The 16272-nt window shown below is 44.7% G+C and overlaps 2 protein-coding genes across 3 annotated transcripts; both read left to right on the forward strand.

Moving 5' to 3' along the window:
* The first annotated feature begins 324 nt into the window (after positions 1-324).
* Positions 325-4078, forward strand: apex2 (APEX nuclease (apurinic/apyrimidinic endonuclease) 2). Its single transcript, XM_028994936.1, has 6 exons — positions 325-839; positions 1110-1193; positions 1667-1847; positions 2013-2156; positions 2241-2310; positions 2766-4078. The coding sequence occupies exons 1-6, from the start codon at positions 725-727 to the stop codon at positions 3780-3782; spliced, it is 1611 nt and encodes a 536-aa protein (XP_028850769.1). The 5' UTR covers positions 325-724; the 3' UTR covers positions 3783-4078.
* A 288-nt stretch (positions 4079-4366) lies between these two features.
* On the forward strand, positions 4367-15637 carry LOC114798879 (sodium-coupled neutral amino acid transporter 3-like). Of its 2 annotated transcripts, none has more exons than XM_028994938.1 (16): positions 4367-4499; positions 9618-9730; positions 9809-9890; positions 10291-10406; positions 11163-11236; positions 11651-11743; positions 12111-12192; positions 12284-12366; positions 12676-12734; positions 12806-13027; positions 13110-13189; positions 13273-13373; positions 13629-13753; positions 13861-14005; positions 14089-14192; positions 14283-15637. In XM_028994938.1, exons 2-16 carry the CDS (start codon positions 9657-9659, stop codon positions 14385-14387), a joined length of 1545 nt encoding a protein of 514 aa, XP_028850771.1. In that variant the 5' UTR covers positions 4367-4499; positions 9618-9656; the 3' UTR covers positions 14388-15637. The 2 variants fall into 2 exon arrangements, with proteins under 2 accessions (XP_028850771.1, XP_028850770.1); XM_028994937.1 differs by lacking the exon at positions 4367-4499 and adding an exon at positions 5844-6258.
* Positions 15638-16272: the final 635 nt, after the last annotated feature.

Here is a 16272-nt window from a genome sequence, read left to right on the forward strand (position 1 = left end):
CGTCTTTATTTGTTGTCCTTTTACGATTAAATTCTCGTTTCATACTGTATAAAATAATGAATGGAAATCTAAACAGAATGCAAAAATGCAGAATTGAATCTAGACTTATAAAACACAGAATAGTGTGGTAGTAGCCTAGTGGGTAACACACTCGCTTATGAACCAGAAGACCCAGGTTCAAACCCCACTTACTACCATCGTGTCCCTGAGCAAGACACTTAACCCTGAGTGTCTCCAGGGGGGGGACTGTCCCTGTAACTACTGCTTGTAAGTCGCTCTGGATAAGAGCGTTTGGTGAATACTGTAAATGTAAACGTACAGCATGGTCGTTTTGCTGTTTGTTTATTTAATTAACACGCATACACTTGAATTGACTTTGTATACTGCATCAATCCAGGCAAAAACTGGGATCGCAGCCAACGTAGGCAATTGCTTTAATACAGCGCTTGAGTGTATGTTTGCGCGAAGGAAAGGCGTCGGGGAAAGCGAACGCCCCCCCCCCGAAAAAAAAAATGTGGCGCCAATACCCCGATGTCAGAACGCGTAAGCGCAGCGCAGATCTCAAGAACATGGACGCGGCCCTCGTTTAGCCGACGGCGCGTCGGTCCACGCCTCGTGTAGATCCACGAATCCCGCTGCCCGCGGCGCGCATGCGCGCTGTGACGCGAAACCCCGGCCCAAGTCGCGCTGCTGGCGCGTCGCCGGCCTTCCGTCGCGGCAAAACATGAAGATTGTGACTTGGAACGTGAACGGCATCCGCGGCTTTAAAGACGGCATCAGGAAGACGCTGGATGCGCTCGACGCCGACGTCGTTTGTCTGCAAGAGACGAAAGTTACGCGTAAGAAGCCCCCATTCGTGGCGCCTGGGAGGGTTAATAATAATAATAATACTCGCGACATTTTTTTACAGCATTTTTTATCAGACGCCTTATCCAGAGCGACTTACAATCAGTAGTTACAGGGACAGTCCCCCCCTGGAGACACTCAGGGTTAAGTGTCTTGCACAGGGACACGATGGTAGCAAGTGGGATTCCAACCCGGGACTTCTGGTTCATAGGCGAGTGTGTTACCCACTAGGCTACTACCATTGATTTAGCGCTTCTTGACAGGGGACCTGCTGGACGAAAGGACCGCCATTGTAGAAGGGTACAGTTCTTACTTCAGCTTCAGCCGGGGCCGCAGTGGCTACTCAGGTCAGTGTGTCCAGAGTATATACCGTTTAGATTTATAGAACATTCGGCATTGTGCAGAACTTCTTCTCCACACGTACTCTTACATAGTCTTGAAAGGGAGTGTAAAACACAAATGACACTGGTTTAAAAGGATAAAGTGGCAATAAGCTCTCCCAACTTTGTCCTCTGCATTTAACCCATCACCCTTGGTCAGCAGTGGGCAGCCATGACAGGCGCCCAGGGAGCAGTGTGTGGGCAGATTGGGATTCGAACCGGCAATCTTCGAGTGCCACTTCCTTAACCTCTAGGCCACCACTGCCCCCAAAAAGCTTAAAGCGCCTGGTATTCCCAGGCAGTCTGCCATCCAAGTGTAAAACTCTATAATAAGACAGTCCTGTAATAAACAGACTACATATGTTCGCATGCACGAATGTATCTGTCGGTTAGTTCTTGCATATACCGGGCCAGACTCCACTGTTGTCACCTTCATACAGGAGTTGCGACCTTCTGCAGAGAGAGCGCCACGCCGGTGGCTGCGGAGGAGGGGCTGACCGGCCTGTTGACCAACCACGGGGACGTTGTGGGCTGCTATGGCGACCAGAAGGACATTTCCTCCGAGGAGCTGCAGCTACTGGACAACGAGGGAAGGGCCGTAATCACGCAGCATCGCATAAAGTAAGCATCGAGCTTTTACGCTCCGTAATGTTGACATTTTCATATTAATCCGACTGTGGTCGTCTGGCTGTGGATTTATGTTGTGCTCTACAGAGCCAGTATAACAGCTCGCTTCCTTGCTCTGTATTATTAATGAATTCACTTTAATTCTGATTGTCGATTCAGTGGGCTTGATGGACCAGAACGACTATCGGTCCTCAACGTGTACTGTCCCCGGGCCGACCCCGAGAAGCCAGAGCGCAAGCTCTTCAAGCTGAAATTCTACCAGTTGCTGCAGCGACGAGCTGAAGCTCTACTGGAGTCCGGGAGGTGGGAACATTTGTGCTGTAATAGTGGCCTGTCCAGACCATAAGTCCAGACCATAAGCTAATTGTGCCTTTTGCCGCTTTCCAGCCATGTGATCGTCTTGGGGGACATCAACACTTCCCACAGACCAATAGACCACTGTGACCCAGATGACATTGTGAGTTTCTCACGTGTAAACAGGCAATTTTTGATGATAAAGCAGCATGCTGCATGACCACCACAATGCTGCCTATGAGGTTTCCTCATATCATCCAAAATTCTTTAATCTTCACATAAAAAAATAGCATTCAACTGTTTGATATTTGAGAACTATAGTGGGGAAAAACACTTGCAAACTTATTCATGAGAAGAATAAATGAAATAAAAGCAGTGGTGTGAGGTCAAATGCATAACTGTTGCTATTTACCCCCTCCAGTCATTAACAAATGGAATGGTCCATTTGGACCAACAGTGCAAGTGACCTGCTTTCTGGTGAAATACTGCCCCCTATTGGTGAAGTTTGAAACGATCATAATCTTTACAAATTGCCTCTTTAAAACACGTAACAGAACATCTTTTACTTTTCATTCAGATGTGAATGAATTTGACACTTTTTATATTCCCTTTATGAAGGACAACTTTGAAGACAACCCTGGCAGGAAATGGCTGAATGAGTTCTTGTTTGGTGCAGAAGACGATCACAATGACGGAAGTGACGGTGAGACAGGGCCCCCTCAGAAATCCAGTGCGGGTGGGAAGTTTGTGGACGCCTTCCGCTTGTTCCACCCGACTCGAACCCAGGCCTTCACGTGCTGGAGCACCCTCACGGGGGCGCGGCAGACCAACTACGGCACGCGGATTGACTACATTTTCGCCAGCCGCGTCCTCGCAGAGACCCATTTCCTGGGCGCGGATATCATGCCCGAGGTGGAGGGCTCGGACCACTGCCCCGTGTGGGGGCGCCTGGACTGCGAGCTCCTCCCCGGCTCCCGGTGCCCGTCACTCTGCACCCGCCACATGCCCGAGTTCGCTGGCAAGCAGCAGAAGCTCTCGCGCTTCCTCGTGAAGGTGCCGGACCGGCGGGTTGACGGCGCCAAAGGGGTCCTCCCTGGCTCTCAGGAGGATGAGGAGATCCGGGAGAACCTGAATCCTTTCGCGTCTGGAGCCGGCGGTGGGAGGAAAAGGGGCCGGGATGGGCTACCGGCGTCCTCTGCGCCGAGAGGTAAAAAGGTTCAGCCGACGCCTCGGGGTAACCTCCTGGCCTTCTTCAAGGCTAAATCCGACCCGGTGGTCGGACCGAAACAGGATCAGGGGCCGTCGGAGGCTGGCGGGAATGCTGGGAATCAGCACGGTGTTCATGGCGCAGAAGATCCGGTTGGTCCGAACGAAGAGCGGGACGAGGCCGCGCCTCTCGAGGGGGCCGGCAAATCCAGGAAGGGGGCGTGCCCCGACTTCTGGAAGGCGGTCTTACACGGGCCGCCCCAGCCGCCGTTGTGTAAGGCCCACGGAGACCCCTGTGTGCTCCGCACGGTGAAAAAGGCCGGGCCCAACATGGGGAAACAGTTCTTCGTCTGCGCCCGGCCCCAGGGCCACGCCTCCAATCCCGAGGCCAGGTGTAATTTCTTTGCGTGGGTGGACAAGGGGAAATAATTTGCAATTCAATAAAATATGTGAACAGTTGAATAGTCCTGACTATCACAAAGTTCTATTTTGTAGAGAGTCAAACACAAAGCAAATTATATGTATTGTTTGATCGTTAATAAAATTTTAGGGTCTGCATTTCCTACTAGTCCAGAAAAGATAAATATCAAGAAACCTGTAGACTACTTCTCAGTCCTGACAAGTCAGATGAGTTACCCCCCCAAAAAATAAAATAAAGTTTTTTTTAATGTGTCTATGGATCAGCACATTTCCTCTCTGAATGAATAAATACTTTTTTTATTGGATGCCTTCCGGTGTGATGAGTCCTTTTTCGTCTCCTGCATAAATGTTGCGTGAATTTCAATTGTATTAATTACTAATCGTCTTGTTCTTATCCTGGTTGGACCTTTAAATCATATTCATAGTGTTTTAAGATGGGAAATAATGGAGATCAGTGGTAGTGTTTGCCCGCTGTCATCTGGAGGACGGAGATTAAGCAGAGTAGATGGCTCACACGTACCAGGCAGCACGGGAGGGAGTGACTCTCGGTCGCAAGAGGAAGTGTGCAGGATCCCTTCGCCCGTCCTCGGCCCCTTTCATTCGTCTGCAGCACGTATCTCCACCGAGCGTATCTCCTCTGTATGTCAAACGGCGAGTGCGGCCTCTGCTCTGTGCCACATGGAGTGTTGACTGGGTCCTGTGACCCCGGCAGTAAGTTCATGGAAGGTAAGGAGATCACCACGTGGCCTTGGTTGTGTTTTGCGTCACAATGTCCTCTTTTCTTCAGTTTACTGTAATTTCATTCATCCATGCATTTAAAGATTCCTTCATTCATTGAGTTCTTCTGACAATTGATTTAAACATGTTAATTTAGTTACAATGGGATGCTGCTGATATGGGATAACTGGTATAGAATCTTGTCTGGCTGAGATCACGCCGTCAATGAAAGTCCAGAGACTCTGTCAGCCTGTTGAAATGGAATGGAGACATTTTGAGATGGTCTTCCATTGTCTAGACGATTGGGGAGCTAACCCTGTTTCAAATTTAACTCACATTTTACGTTCAGTGTCAGCTTTATGATGTGTGCATATAAGTTCCTATTGACTTCCACGCCACTTCTGGTGTCATTATTTCAACATTATTGAGTAATTGATATTTACTGTAACAGTTATTCGATCGTGATTCGTTTTAGATTAATAATTGTTTTCAAGAAGATTCTTTATGCTTTAGCATGGCGTTTCCCACGTTTTCGGCCAGCGAGCCTACGTCACTTCCGCCGCGAATCACTCAGTAGTAAAGAAAAGAAGAGCTCGCCTCTGATTGGCGCCATGTGGCGGGAAACGGATAACGGCCGTTTCTTTTTTTTACTTTTTATCTTTGTCTCAGCGAGGTGGGGAAAGTGGGATATCTTTCTTATCAGGAGCCGCCTGAACCAACTGACCCCGCCGTAGCTCGTATGAATGAGAAAGAACCCCGACGAGGAAGTGGACGTTTGCGTTCACTTGTTTACGATCTGCAGACAAATTTCCCTAAAGTACAGGTGTACACCGATTTCATCGTTAACGTGTTTTGGGGGATTTTGAGGAAAACAATGACTGAAAAACCAGCAAAAAGAGTGCCCAAGTTGATCACGTGATGCCACGACCCTAAACGATGGAATGCTATTTATAATATTTAAATTCATAAAATAAAAAATTACCATGTTATATTTAATATTATATATATTTAATATCTAACTGTCTTATCATTTACAAATATATCAGTTCATATTGTGTCTCTGGATTTTTAAATTGAACAAATTGTTATTAAGTTTCATTGGTGTGAACAGGTCTGGTTGGTTCAATTTCACATCAGTGGTGTTTGCCGAGGTTATTAATCCATTTCTTCCTCATTCTGACTCTAGCCGTCTCTAGTGTCATCTCACATGGGCAGGATCTCCGTCACGTAGTTAAATCCTCATGACGGCGACCTCTTGTTTCCAGCTTCCAGCTGGCCGGAGGGCTTGCCTGTTTTTCCGCGCAGGTCCCCTTTTAAAAAGAAGCTCTGATCTCCTAAGCTAATTACTGAAGGGTGAACAGCGACCATCCTCTCTTCCTGACTCCCACTTGGCATGACAGTGCCCGATGTCCCCGTTTCCGTCCGGGCCCAGCTCAGCCGAGGGTCCCCAAAGCGTGGCACTGTCTGCAGTGACGTGCCGAAGGGCCTTCCCCTGCTGCCAGGCACACAAATACAAAGTAGCTACGGCAGCAGCCGCATGTGACAGTCTGGGAAGCTCAAGGGTTAAAGAGTGGGAGTTATTATCCCTCCCTTTCCTCCCCCTCCCCGCCTCCCTCCCTGAACTAAGCCTGTGTCTACTTAAGTAGGCAAGGAAACCGTGTCCTCACGCTCTCGCAGAACCATAACACCAAACTAGCGGCGAAAGACTGCGAGGTGGTTCTCCGGGGAGTCCCAGGTCCCCCAGCCCAGCGACGCAGGGCCCTCACCGGTGAGTAGCTCTGGGAGCCCTTCCTCATTCAGCTCCGCCTCGGGAGGGAGCCGGGACGGGTGACTGTCAATGCAGAGGAAGTCTTGCATCAGACGAGCCATGTGGTGCCAGATTACAGCGCGGATTATGGCTCAAATGCAATTTCCAAAGACAGGAAAATTACGCACAGGTTTTGTTTGATATTTACCCACCAGGAGTTTTCATTCTTACAATATAACCTACAATATAACCCATAACTTATCTTACCTTTATCCATAACGTATCTTACCTTTATCCTGCACTTGCTGCTTATTGCACTTCTGGTTAGACTTAAACTGTATTTCGTTGCCCTGGACATGTGTAATGACAATAAAGTTGAATCTAATCTAATCGAATCTAATAATTAAGATGCTGTGAATTTTATCATAAAATTTGTACCATAATACCATAATTAAACAGGTAATCTCGATTATTTGGAATCTGAGAGGAACAGAATAAATGAGCCCAGTTCTTGAATCACTAGGTCACAACCGAATTTTGCGTTTGGCTCCATTTTGTGTTTCCTAAGGCAGATTAGCACAATGCCGTAAGTATTTCCTGATCCGGTATCTCAAAATAGCGCCTCTGTGTACATTCTGGCAACACACACACACACACACACACACACACACTGTCATTTCCATCCTTCCAGGCAACTGGTGGTTCTAAAGTGGATCATTTCTTTATTCAGCAACACCCATGACCAGCAAATTAATCTTTGCAGATGTCCTTTCAGAATTGCCTCTAGTCTCCATTTCCATATTCCATTACTTTTTCAAACAAGAGACACCTGCCCCGGTTTCGGGTTTTCATCAGAAAAGGTCGTGATGACTTTATGCACGTCATTAGTTCGATGCAGCAAGTAACAAAACACCCGTTTTGTCAAATGCACAGCATCCTACAACAACAGCCTCACTGTCTTCCACAGGCCTATTCTGGTTTTTACCTGCGGGCTGCTAGATGCCTATTAAGAATAGGCATCTTTCAATCTATTTCAAAAAGTGCAATTACACTCCTACCAGCCAATCATCGGACCCTTCGCATGGGCAACTATTTTTATTATTTTCCATGACTTCATGCAGCCAAAAGGGATTTTTTTAAAACTCCCCTTAAAAAAACATCTGGTAAATATTAGGGTTTCCCATTAGACCCACATTGAAACTTCGCTGGGACAAATTATGGTCACACTTTCCAGCTCGTCTGGTTAATTAATAACCTGTAAGCACGTTATAATAGATGCAGATAACATGACCGTTAATGTTTCTGTTTCTGGAGCCCCTGTTTGAACACAAAGCCACGACGAAGTAAAGTGTCACCAGGGCTGCCAAAAGAACACAAATAGGTCATTCATCAGCCGAGGGTGTCATTGTATGCCACAAAACTGTCATGTTATGTTATTAATACCATCAGAATTCTTTTTGTACTATTAGAAACATTGTTGTAATGGCACAGTTATTATCTAGAACATGAAGCTTTGTGTTTGAATAATTATTTTAGAAAGATCAGTTACCCCCGTCTGCCAATAAGATAATTTGATTGTAATAAGATAAGATGTTCCTTTATTGGTCCCACAAGTGGGAAATTTACTTTGTCATAGGCCTAAAATGGAAAGTCCAATAAAGAATAGCATAGACAATATGCTGACTGTATAATATAAAAAGTTCAATATGTAAAAAAAAAAAAAAAAAAAACTCGTATGTGAGATTTAATAATCTATTTGTGAATGTCTGTATACATAGAATTCAAGTCAACATCAGTGATCTGTTGTCAGCCCACGCCTTGGTTCTGAGTGTCGACGGTGTCGCCCTTTGCCTACAGACAGGGTCAGAGACAGAGGTCCTCTCACGAGGACACGAAGTCCAAAGACGCCGCTCTACAGACAGGACACGAATGTATTAGAGTTGGAAGAGCAGACATGACTGTGCACTACGGCCGCCGGCCGCCAATCCGGCTTAACACAATAATGCCCGGGCACCCAAGGGCCTCATGTCATGTATTGTAGGCTACTTTTGTGCATACAATATGTGTGTATGTGTGTGTGTGTGTGTGTGTGTGGCTTTGCAAGGATAGTTTTTTAGTTTTCAATTTTTTTTTCCAGATTTACTATGCTACCATAATACAATGTGACTAAGTGGGCCATCATATTTAAATGTTTCACATAGGGCCTCTCTTATCGAACATGTGTACGGCAGAAAACCGTATGTACGAACATTTCTACACCCATTTGGTGATTTTTCAAATTTCGAAGTGAGTGTACAAACCACAGAAGTCTACTCCTGCCCTCAAATCACTCACACACTTCTTGACAGAGTTCCAGCAGAGGAAATCAAGCTGTGACAGAGAATAAACGACATCATAGCTAGTTTTAACATCATAGCCATGATTTCAGGTGATGTTTGTTATGGGTTATATATGATTAATTTGTCGATTTATCTAACTGTGAGATTGAGCTATAACAGACGTGCCTATGGCTACCCAGATTTTTTTACATTTATATTATGTCATTATATTTCACGCAAAAGTCCCTCGGGTGTAATTGTACACAGCGGTCATAAGACTTTGCACATCCAGGATGAATTACATTTGTGTTCAATTGATGTGACATTGCAGGCTAAACAACCAAAGAGACCGACTTAAATAAAATCTGGTGCTTGTTGAGATACAACATCATGTGAAGTCAGTGCAATAGATCTTTCAATGCAATAGTAATATTACCTCAGTTGTAATGACGTCGATTTCACATCATTTAACCCTGGAGTTTAGAAAAATAAACCAGTTTGAGGCTCACAGTTACATATATACATCTATTGCTTGAAGTATGTATTTCATAAATTCCAATTTTGCCTGATAAAACCAAGATTAAATGACTGTTAACGATTTAATCACTGAAAAATGTGAAGCTACTACTGAACATTGCATCATAAAATGGTGTTATAATGCTTTTTGGTAGGTTATACGTGCTTTAATTTAATAATTGTACTATTCTATGTAACCGTAAAGCAAGCTGTCAGTCACTTCTGTTGAGCTCAGTCTCTTCGTAAGGCATCTCACCCACAATGAAGAACCAACACTTTTAGCATGTAATCAGGTGGTGTCAGCACAAATATTATATACGCAAATATATTGTTTTACGTAGTAAGCCATGGCCATGGTTTATTGTGGGGACCCCAGAATGTATTAAAATGTCTCTGTCTCTAATATGAGATTTATGAGGTCCTAAAGGGCTCTGTGTCTTTAAAGTGCTCAACTTTATTGCCATTCTTCTAAGCACGGCTTTGTAATACAAATGTGATGAATTAGTCACTAATTGTTGTAAAATTGTTCTTTACTCACGTTTGCAGAAAAGCTGTAAGAGATCAAGAACTTTCAGGACAAACAGAATGGAGCTGCAGAAAATACCTAACGGTCACCACTACACGGACCTGAGCCCTGAGAAGATCATTCTGGAGGACGGGTGTGTTCATCTTCACATGCAGATTGTGGCCAAAAAGACCCGGCGTGAGCCCGTTTTCTCTTTTATTCTCCTTGCCAGTTCTGATTCAGTGGAAAGTGCCGAACGTGAGGAATTCCTTCCCCATAAGGCAGATGGGAAAAAGGTGCAGCAGTTTACAGATGTGAGTAAGACACATTTCCGGGAAACCACATACACATTTACATTTTACATTTACAGCATTTACCAGACGCCTTTATGCAGAGCGACTTACAATCAGTAGTTACAGGGACAGTCCCCCCCCGGAGCAACTTAGGGTTAAGTGTCTTGCTCAGGGACACAATGGTAGTAAGCGGGACTTGAACCTGGATCTTCTGGTTCATAGGCGAGTGTGTTACCCCTAGGCTACTACCACCCCTACCACTACCACCACCCTACCACCCACACATAAAGGCTGTTACTGCTCAACCACTTCTGAAGGCCTGTACGGTTTGTTTGTGCCTGAACGTGTGTGTGAAATTTGCTTAAATTTTCCATCCTAACCGGTAAGACCGGTTGAAACGCGTTGTTCCTGCTTTTTACAGTTTGAAGGAAAGACTACATTCGGAATGTCAGTGTTCAACCTCAGCAATGCCATCATGGGAAGTGGAATTCTGGGACTGGCCTATGGCATGTCGAACACAGGAATCATCCTCTTTGTGTGAGTGAAAAAAAAACAAAAAAACAGTCAAAAGTTTGCTTGGTGGTACAGTAAAAGTAGTTTGAATTTTTCACAGTGGACTGATGAAGATGCTTCGCTCTTTTCCAGCCGTTTTCAGCACCAGAAGTTGACAACTATTACATTTAAAGGATTCAGGGTTTTTCAAGACATTATTTCCAGCATGGACAAAGAGTTGATTTAATGTTAGAAGTGGGCGGAGCCTGCGGACTTTCTATTCCTACAAGTTTTATCTCTGAAAACTTGAAAGTCTCCAGTTTCAGGTCGAGACTTTGTGTTCACTGCAGGGGTATTGTGTGGTATAAAGTACTGACAGATATAAAGAATGAGGGTCACAGGACCAGGGACAGTATAGATATCCAGTAATAGGACTTGGTGTCACTGGTGACATGGATCCCATTGTCATGTAGACAGAAATTGCAATTGCAGCCAATGATCTTCAAATCTCCTATCAAATATTTGATTTGACATTATTGACATACCAGGGGGGGGGGGGGGGGGGGGGGGGGGGGGGGGGGGGGGGGGGTGATGTGGGGCATTAATGGTAAGTGTTACCTTGAGCACATAAACCTCAGTGGATTAATGGGACGCCATTTAAATCCGCACTGCAGACAGCATCGCAGCTGCACGGTCATCCCTGCCTCTGCTTTTAAATGTTCACTTGTGCTCAGAAATCACACTTTTTACGCGTTGCAAACACTGGTACTGACAGCCATGTTCGTTCTGCTTGTCTTCCAGCATCCTCTTGACCTTCATCGCTATTCTGTCAGGTTACTCCATCCACCTTCTTCTGAAAAGCGCGGGAGTGGTGGGTAAGCTGCAGACGTTGTATTTTCCTGTGGCTGTAAGTGAACGGGATTCTTTGTCACTGTGAAGCACAGCAAGCACAGCACACGGTGACTAAACAAAATGAGTCCTCTGCATTTGACCCTTCCCCTGGTTAGCAGTGTGTGGGGACAGTACCTTGATCACATTGATGGGGCCTCAGTGGAACCTTGGCGGTTCGGGATTTGAACCGCCACTGTCCCGAGAACTCTGTGACAAAGTCATTTTAGAATGCTAGATGTGATACATTTCATGGCCTGAACCCAAATAATTATCTAATTGCAATCTCCCCGACTACACATAAGCGATTAAAAGACCTTTTTTAGCGAGTGTTCAGTGTGATATGCTGTTCTTTTGATACGGAGTGCTCATATCTTCGCTGTTTGTTCCTTTATTGGCAGGCATCCGCGCTTATGAGCAGCTGGGGTTCCGTGCCTTTGGGTCACCGGGGAAGGTTGTAGCTGCGTGCATCATAGCCATGCACAACATTGGAGGTGAGACGACACCTATAAATCAAATTTAAATGTTATTTGTCACATACACAGTCATACACAGTATGATATGTAACGAAATGCTTTGGCGACTGCTACAGACCACAGTACTGCAAATATGGCAAGTATACAATGAATGCAAATATTTCACTTTTATGGTTTTAACATAAAATATGTGTAACAGGTTGGGTGAAGGTGTGCAAATGAGTAAAGTGAAAGTGAAAAGTAAAAAAATTGTGTAAGGATCCTGGGGGGATCCTGAAGTCCCTTGTATAATCACCCTACCCACAGCCTACATTCATTTTATGTAAAAAAAAAAAAAAAAAAGTGCTTAAAACGTGGCATTAACCAAACTTCTTCAAACCCACAGCGATGTCCAGCTACCTGTTCATTGTGAAGTATGAGCTGCCACTGGTCATTCAGGCATTCCTGGGATTGACAAGGAACACCGGGTAAGTTGAAAAGGTGCTAAAAACACGAATGTCTGTGAAGGGTCTGTTTTCCACACGCTCATCGTTATTCCATGTTCATTCATGCTGGCAGCGAGTGGTACCTGAACGGGAACTACCTCATCATGGTTGTCAGTGTCTCCGTCATCCTCCCCCTCGCACTCATGCGACAGCTTGGTACGTCCCCCACTCACCTGCCATCCCATTTCCTGTTTACATTTACAGCATTTATAAGACGCCCTTATCCAGAGCGACTTACAATCAGTAATTACGGGGACAGTCCCCCTCTGGAGCAACTCAGGGTTAAGTGTCTTGCTCAGGGACACGATGGTAGTAAGTGGGATTTGAACCTGGGTCTTCTGGTTCATAGGCGAGTGTGTTACCCACTAGGCTACTACCACCCTTTGCGTTGGTCATTATCGCCTTTAGGCTGGCAAAAGATGGACAATAACTCTGGAGTTTAACCATTTGTTGGTTTTATTTCAGGTTACCTGGGCTACACGAGTGGCTTTTCCCTCTCCTGCATGGTGTTTTTTCTCATCTCTGTAAGTCCGCAATACCTGAGCAGACACACATACCAACGAATGCACATATTTACTTTCGATAACTTCCCCAGGTGATCTACAAGAAGTTTGTCATCCCTTGCCCATTTGAGGACGTCACCGCTGCATCTGCCATGGCGCACAGCGACATCACGGCCGGCATCGAGAACACGACAGGAGGTCCATTGGGCGCGATGCTGGACTTGATGAATGCAAGCGTGGGCCACCACGGCGGTCACCTGGTGGACGCCAGTAATGACACCTGCGAGCCAAAGCTCGTCACTATCAACCCACAGGTGAGCTGAGGACCATAAAAGTTGAATTGTGGGAAGGTCAGGGGGCAACAAACCGTTGTCTGAATCACGTGGTGTTTCACAGACGGCCTACACCATACCCATCCTGGCCTTCGCATTCGTTTGTCATCCAGAGGTGCTTCCCATTTACACAGAACTTCGCAAGTAAGTTCACAGATGCAAAGTCAGGGATCAACAGCAGTCAATGTCAAGGACCTGAAGCAAATGTCTCTCTGCTCGAACCTCAGGCCAACCAAGAAGCGCATGCAGACCATCGCCAACATCTCCATCGGGGCCATGTACATCATGTACCTGCTGACGGCGGTCTTCGGATACCTCACATTTTACAGTCAGTACATGTGCTGATGCCTCTGCTGTTTTACTTAGTATTTCAATTTTATGCTATTGGGGTCATATGCACAATTTGTGCATTTAAAGTCTATCTTTTTAAACCGTATGATGCTGGTTTGTAATATGGGTGAAAATGCGTCAAACATATTTTATTTTGGTTGAAAATAAATGTCCTCTGTTTCAAGGATAAATGGATGAGGAAAGGAGGAGGAAACTCGTACAATGATGCAACGTGACTCCTCTCTGTTTGTAGGTAGAGTGGAGTCCGAGCTTCTCCACACCTACAGCAGAGTGGATCCTTTGGACACTTTGATCCTGTGTGTGCGCTTGGCCGTTTTAGTGGCCGTCACCCTAACGGTCCCGGTGGTCCTGTTCCCGGTATGGAACCTCGGTCCCATTTCCTGCAGTTCCAAAATCGTTTCAGTCCAGCTGTAGCCCACATGTGCAAAGTTGAAGCGACGTCAAAACTGTCCTTTTCTCCAAAGATCCGTAGGGCTGTTGTCCAGCTGCTGTTCCCCGACAAGCCCTTCCACTGGGCCCGCCACTGCGGCATAGCAGTCTGCCTTCTCTTCATCGTCAATCTGCTGGTCATATTTGTGCCCAACATCCGGGACATCTTCGGTCTAATTGGTGAGCCGTCGTTCCATGTAACCATCACTACCTTTATTTGAACCATCACTACCTTTATTTAAAAATGATGTACGTGTTTGTAGGCGCGACCTCTGCACCCAGCTTGATCTTCATACTCCCTGGGATATTCTATATCCGGATTGTTCCGGAGGAGCAAGAGCCAATGAAATCCAGAAACAAGATCCAGGTGAGCCCATCAGCCTATTGCTGTATTTCAAGTCATTTTGGATTCTTATTCTGGTAAAGTTCCACCTGATCATGGTCTGTTGCGTTTTAGGCGGCGGCATTTGCTGCTCTGGGATTTGTCTTTATGGTGATGAGCCTGTCGTTCATCATAGCAGACTGGATAACAGGAGAGAGTCGAAGTGGGGGTGGACATTAGCCCCCTCACATGACCTGCCCACTCGCCATTGGTCCAGGCCACAGCGCCTGGCGCTAACCTGGATTAGCCAAAAGACATCCCAGCTTCCCCTCATACGACAACAGCTCCATGCATTCCAGCAGCTCACCAAGGGGTGTGACAGACGTCACGGTCACCGACACGGCAGGTCACTGCAGGTCACGCAGCCCATGTTGTGGTTTGCTCACTGGTGGCAGACACCGCACAACAAAAGAGTGATTTTCACCAATGACAAGAGTGGGAGGCCCATGAAGCTCATGAAATGTGTCTTTAGCTTCTGAAAGCAGTTTGTCAGCAAAATGGATTTCAAAAAGGAATTGTACTGGATTCAAGGATTCAAAGCATTTATTGTCATGTGTATGGAAGAAATGACATTTCTCTGTACAAGGACATTCTTTCTTTGCTGTCCACCTACAAATGCATATAAAAACAAATACTCAGTAATATATATATATATATATATAGTCTGCTAAATTGCCAAAAGATTTATAATATAGTTCATGGTACAGTTCCAGCCACTCCCTTAAATTGTCCCCTAACCTCTTTAAAATATAGGAAATATTTTAGAATAATTAAAACCCATGACCAAAGGAAATGAACACGTGTATATGTTGCATATGAATGCTTTTATTCATGTTGGTGTACTAATCATGGGAATGAACAGCTGTGTTTATGCTGTTGGCATTTGGAAAACATTTTCATCAGAATAGAAAATATATTAAAATAGTTTGTGCTACACGTATTTTAAGGTGTTTTGATAAAGCCTATTGCAGTTGTACAAATCAGATTGAGAAAAAAAGGAAAATATTGTGCATAATAGATACAGTCGTTGCCATAACATTTCATACCAACAGGAGGCGCATTTCTTTATGTTCACTTCTATGCCATAGTAAATATTTAATAATGTTTTGTAATGTCACATTCCACACAATGAATGTACAAGATGCAAGATTTTTTTAAATGATTGTTAATGAAATCAATCTGTAGGCTGCATTTTAAATTGGGTAATAGTTAGAAATTCCTATGTAAATATTGTTTATGGTAAATTGCATTTGAAAGGGTTTTATTGAAATATTATATATCAATGGCATTTCAGATTATACATAGGATGCCTAGATTGTATATTTATCTCAGCACGATGGTGTAGAGTATAGAATGTTGCTGTGGGTCAGTTCCTCTTTAAAATGTATGTATTTTAATACTTTGAAATCAGCCTTGAAGGAGTTACAAGTACATCTCAGATGTGTTTTTTTTATGTTTTTTTTTTTTTTGGTCTAATAAAATGTCAAATTTTGAACTTGCCTTGAATTGGTAAGAAAGATGAGAAATTAGAAACACTGAGGTCAGATTTAACACCTTCAGATGCCAAAATCTAGTACACGTTCTTTAGACTCAAACAGAGACAAAGATGAAAATAAAACCCTGGCTGGAGGAACCAGACAGCAATGGCCAGTTTTCTTTTTGCTACCATTTCCCCAAATCTATCAAGTATACAAAATTACTGAAGGAAATATACAAGTCAATGGCATAACTGCACAAAATGCCAAATTAACGATTATGCAATTATCACAACTCATTGCAGAGAATGAGTGCAGGAAAAGAAAAGAAAGTGAAAGTGTTTGTCATTGTGAAACACTGCAGCACAGCACATGGAGCACAATACCAAATGTGTCCTCTGCTTTTAACCGTCACCCTTGGTGAGCAGTGGGCAGCCATGACAGTCGCCCGGGGAGCAGTGTGTGGGGACAGTGCTTTGCTCAGTGGCACCTTGCCGGTCCGGGATTAGAACCCGCAATTTGCTATAATCCTAAAGTCCTGAAATATTTTGCTTTATATTTAATGAATTGAACACATAGCACAAATGACA

This window comes from Denticeps clupeoides, chromosome 10 (assembly GCF_900700375.1).
Source record: "Denticeps clupeoides chromosome 10, fDenClu1.1, whole genome shotgun sequence".
In the NCBI taxonomy this organism is placed as follows: Eukaryota; Metazoa; Chordata; class Actinopteri; order Clupeiformes; family Denticipitidae; genus Denticeps; species Denticeps clupeoides.